The sequence below is a fragment of the Oncorhynchus tshawytscha genome, linkage group LG21 (genome assembly GCF_018296145.1).
Source record: "Oncorhynchus tshawytscha isolate Ot180627B linkage group LG21, Otsh_v2.0, whole genome shotgun sequence".
Classification (NCBI taxonomy): domain Eukaryota; kingdom Metazoa; phylum Chordata; class Actinopteri; order Salmoniformes; family Salmonidae; genus Oncorhynchus; species Oncorhynchus tshawytscha.
This window is the reverse complement of record NC_056449.1, coordinates 37,833,580-37,838,579: the sequence shown is the minus strand read 5'-3', so window position 1 is coordinate 37,838,579 and position 5,000 is coordinate 37,833,580. Positions and strand designations below refer to the sequence as shown.

The 5,000-nt window shown below is 45.4% G+C and overlaps 1 protein-coding gene across 5 annotated transcripts in view; it reads right to left on the bottom strand.

The window, feature by feature from the left end:
* Positions 1–5,000, bottom strand: part of LOC112247708 (cationic amino acid transporter 2-like) — a 24,403-nt gene that overhangs the window by 16,697 nt on the left and 2,706 nt on the right. For all 5 annotated transcript variants that reach the window (XM_042303472.1, XM_042303474.1, XM_042303471.1 and 2 more), the window contains one exon: positions 1–169. This exon is cut by the window's left edge and continues 33 nt beyond it. In XM_042303472.1, the coding sequence (XP_042159406.1) occupies positions 1–169 (169 nt within the window). The remainder of the gene's footprint in view (positions 170–5,000) is intronic.

The window sequence follows — 5,000 nt, the reverse complement described above, 5'->3', positions numbered from 1 at the left end:
TAATGAACGCCAGTAGCTCTCCCACCGTCACATAGCTGTACAGATACGCAGACCCCGTTTTGGGGACGCGGGCCCCGAACTCTGCGTAACATAAGCCGGCAAAGACAGAGGCCACGGCAGCGATGAAGAAGGATATGATGATGCTGGGACCTGACGACGTCCTAGCAACCTGATAAACATGACAATCAATCAATAAAATTGATTTTATAAAGCTCTTTTTCTAGATAGGTTTCTAGATACCCGGCCAAAACCCCAAACAGCAAGCAATGCCGAAGCAGAAGCCCAGTGGCTAGGGAAAACTCCCTGGGAAGGAAGCAACCTTAGAAGAAACCTAGAGAGAAACAAACATTCCCTGAGTCATCTGAAAATCATGATAGCAAATCATACATTACATTTGTAAAGTGACTTTCATTAGATGAGATAGATAGAAATACATAATCTTAAGGAAATTCAAAGTGGATCAGGAGGATTTTAAAGGAGAATTTTAACTTTTTTATAAGCAATCTAAAAGAAAATGTATGTAAATGGCATGTTTTCGAAAGGCCAATTTTTTTGACAATTTCACTTTTATTTTTTATTTTTTTTACCTCAACCAGCAATTCACTTCCTCATCCCCATTGTGCATTATATTCCATTGTGTGCAACTCAAGCTGTTTTCCCTATCTAGCTGTTCCATTCTCCGTGTAGACTGCTGCTAGAATGGACGGAGACAAATCACTCGAATCGCAACGTTACGTTGCGGATAAAGTTCGGAATGACACACTTTCATGTGTACAACATCTAAATACCTGTATCACTCTACTGAGACCGTTTCCGTTTCTAAAATGACATATTTGGTTGTTTTTGTTCATGTTTTTTCAGAGCACCCAAACAGCACACCAACAATGAGCAAGTGAATCGCTGGTTGGGGTAAGTTTCTCAAAAACAAGTGAGGTTGCACCCTTGTGTAACATTCCATTTACATCAAAATAGAGACTTGGTTGTAGAAAAAACTAAATTCTCCTTTAAGTGTTGAAGGGTTACGGTGTTAAGTTAATGTGCAAAAGGTGTTCAGGCGTCATCCCCCCTCGCTATAGGTCAACGTATCATTCCTGTCAAGAGTAGTTCCTGTCAGTCCTGTGCTGTTGAACCTGCATCAAGGTTAATCCCAAACCGAACCTACCTGGATATGTTTATTCATTAAAAGTGGAACTCCAGTCTCCTTTTCACCTCATTTAACACCTGATTTACTGAACAAAAGTCACATCTCAATAGGTGGTCCAGGTATCCTCATGACATGTTTTACTGAAGAACATTAAAGTGTTACTGTTGAAGTGATATGTTGAAGTGATATGTTGAAGTGTTATGTTGAAGTGTGATGTTGAAGTGTGATGTTGAAGTGTGATGTTGAAGTGTTATGTTGTAGTGTTATGTTGAAGTGTCACGTTGAAGTGTGATGTTGAAGTGTTACTGTTGAAGTGTGATGTTGAAGTGTGATGTTGAAGTGTGATGTTGAAGTGTTATGTTGAAGTGTTACTGTTGAAGTGTGATGTTGAAGTGTGATGTTGAAGTGTTACTGTTGAAGTGTTATGTTGAAGTGATATGTTGAAGTGTGATGTTGAAGTGTGATGTTGAAGTGTGATGTTGAAGTCTTATGTTGAAGTGTGATGTTGAAATGTGATGTTGAAGTGTGATGTTGAAGTGTGATGTTGAAGTGTTTTGTTGAAGTGTGATGTTGAAGTGTTACTGTTGAAGTGTGATGTTGAAGTGTGATGTTGAAGTGTTACTGTTGAAGTGTGATGTTGAAGTGTGATGTTGAAGTGTTACTGTTGAAGTGTGATGTTGAAGTGTGATGTTGAAGTGTTATGTTGAAGTGTTACTGTTGAAGTGTTACTGTTGAAGTGTGATGTTGAAGTGTGATGTTGAAGTGTTACTGTTGAAGTGTGATGTTGAAGTGTTATGTTGAAGTGTTACTGTTGAAGTGTTACTGTTGAAGTGTGATGTTGAAGTGTGATGTTGAAGTGTTATGTTGAAGTGTGATGTTGAAGTGTGATGTTGAAGTATGATGTTGAAGTGTTATGTTGAAGTGTGATGTTGAAGTGTTACTGTTGAAGTGTGATGTTGAAGTCTTACTGTTGAAGTGTGATGTTGAAGTGTGATGTTGAAGTGTTACTGTCCGGCGCCGACAGAGATGGCCGCCTCGCTTCGCGTTCCTAGGAAACTATGCAGGTTTTTGTTTTTTTACGTGTTATTTCTTACATTAGTACCCCAGGTCATCTTAGGTTTCATTACATACAGTCGAGAAGAACTACTGAATATAAGATCAGCGTCAACTCACCATCAGTACGACCAAGAATATGTTTTTCGCGACGCGGATCCTGTGTTCTGCCTTACAAACAGGACAACTGAGTGGATTCCATGCAGCGACCCAAAAAGACAACTCCGAAAAAGAGGGAAACGAGGCGGTCTTCTGGTCAGACTCCGGAGACGGGCACACCGTGCACCACTCCCTAGCATTCTTCTTGCCAATGTCCAGTCTCTTGACAACAAGGTTGATGAAATCCGAGCAAGGGTAGCATTCCAGAGGGACATCAGAGACTGTAACGTTCTTTGTTTCATGGAAACATGGCTCACTGGAACGACGCTATCCGAAGCGGTGCAGCCAGCGGGTTTCTCCACGCATCGCGCGGACAGAAACAAACATCTTTCTGGTAAGAAGAGGGGCGGGGGCGTATGCATTATGACTAACGTGACATGGTGTGATGAAAGAAACATACAGGAACTCAAATCCTTCTGTTCACCTGATTTAGAATTCCTCACAATCAAATGTAGACCGCATTATCTACCAAGAGAATTCTCTTCGATTCAAATCACAGCCGTATATATCCCCCCCCAAGCAGACACATCGATGGCTCTGAACTAACTTTATTTAACTCTCTGCAAACTGGAAACGATTTATCCGGAGGCTGCATTCATTGTAGCTGGGGATTTTAACAAGGCTAATCTGAAAACAAGACTCCCTAAATTTTATCAGCATATCGATTGCGCAACCAGGGGTGGAAAGACCTTGGATCATTGTTACTCTAACTTCCGCGACGCATATAAGGCCCTGCCCCGTCCCCCTTTCGGAAAAGCTGACCACGACTCCATTTTGTTGATCCCTGCCTACAGACAGAAACTAAAACAAGAAGCTCCCACCCTGAGGTCTGTCCAATGCTGGTCCGACCAAGCTGAATCCACACTCCAAGACTGCTTCCATCACGTGGACTGGGAGATGTTTCGTATTGCGTCAGATAACAACATTGACGAATACGCTGATTCGGTGTGCGAGTTCATTAGAACGTGCGTTGAAGATGTCGTTCCCATAGCAACGATTAAAACATTCCCTAACCAGAAACCGTGGATTGATGGCAGCATTCGTGTGAAACTGAAAGCGCGAACCACTGCTTTTAATCAGGGCAAGGTGTCTGGTGACATGACTGAATACAAAGAGTGCAGCTATTCCCTCCGCAAGGCTATCAAACAAGCTAAGCGCCAGTACAGAGACAAAGTAGAATCTCAATTCAACGGCTCAGACACAAGAGGCATGTGGCAGGGTCTACAGTCAATCACGGACTACAGGAAGAAATTCAGCCCAGTCACGGACCAGGATGTCTTGCTCCCAGGCAGACTAAATAACTTTTTTGCCCGCTTTGAGGACAATACAGTGCCACTGACACGGCCTGCAATGAAAACATGCGGTCTCTCCTTCACTGCAGCCGAGGTGAGTAAGACATTTAAACGTGTTAACCCTCGCAAGGCTGCAGGCCCAGACGGCATCCCCAGCCGCGCCCTCAGAGCATGCGCAGACCAGCTGGCCGGTGTGTTTACGGACATATTCAATCAATCCCTATACCAGTCTGCTGTTCCCACATGCTTCAAGAGGGCCACCATTGTTCCTGTTCCCAAGAAAGCTAAGGTAACTGAGCTAAACGACTACCGCCCCGTAGCACTCACATCCGTCATCATGAAGTGCTTTGAGAGACTAGTCAAGGACCATATCACCTCCACCCTACCTGACACCCTAGACCCACTCCAATTTGCTTACCGCCCAAATAGGTCCACAGACGATGCAATCTCAACCACACTGCACACTGCCCTAACCCATCTGGACAAGAGGAATACCTATGTGAGAATGCTGTTCATCGACTACAGCTCGGCATTCAACACCATAGTACCCTCCAAGCTCGTCATCAAGCTCGAGACCCTGGGTCTCGACCCCGCCCTGTGCAACTGGGTACTGGACTTCCTGACGGGCCGCCCCCAGGTGGTGAGGGTAGGCAACAACATCTCCTCCCCGCTGATCCTCAACACTGGGGCCCCACAAGGGTGCGTTCTGAGCCCTCTCCTGTACTCCCTGTTCACCCACGACTGCGTGGCCACGCACGCCTCCAACTCAATCATCAAGTTTGCGGACGACACAACAGTGGTAGGCTTGATTACCAACAACGACGAGACGGTCTACAGGGAGGATGGTGAGGGCCCTCGGAGTGTGGTGTCAGGAAAATAACCTCACACTCAACGTCAACAAAACTAAGGAGATGATTGTGGACTTCAGGAAACAGCAGAGGGAACACCCCCTATCCACATCGATGGAACAGTAGTGGAGAGGGTAGCAAGTTTTAAGTTCCTCGGCATACACATCACAGACAAACTGAATTGGTCCACTCACACAGACAGCATCGTGAAGAAGGCGCAGCAGCGCCTCTTCAACCTCAGGAGGCTGAAGAAATTCGGCTTGTCACCAAAAGCACTCACAAACTTCTACAGATGCACAATCGAGACCATCCTGGCGGGCTGTATCACCGCCTGGTACGGCAACTGCTCCGCCCTCAACCGTAAGGCTCTCCAGAGGGTAGTGAGGTCTGCACAACGCATCACCGGGGGCAAACTACCTGCCCTCCAGGACACCTACACCACCCGATGTTACAGGAAGGCCATAAAGATCATCAAGGACATCAACCACCCGAGCCACTGCCTGT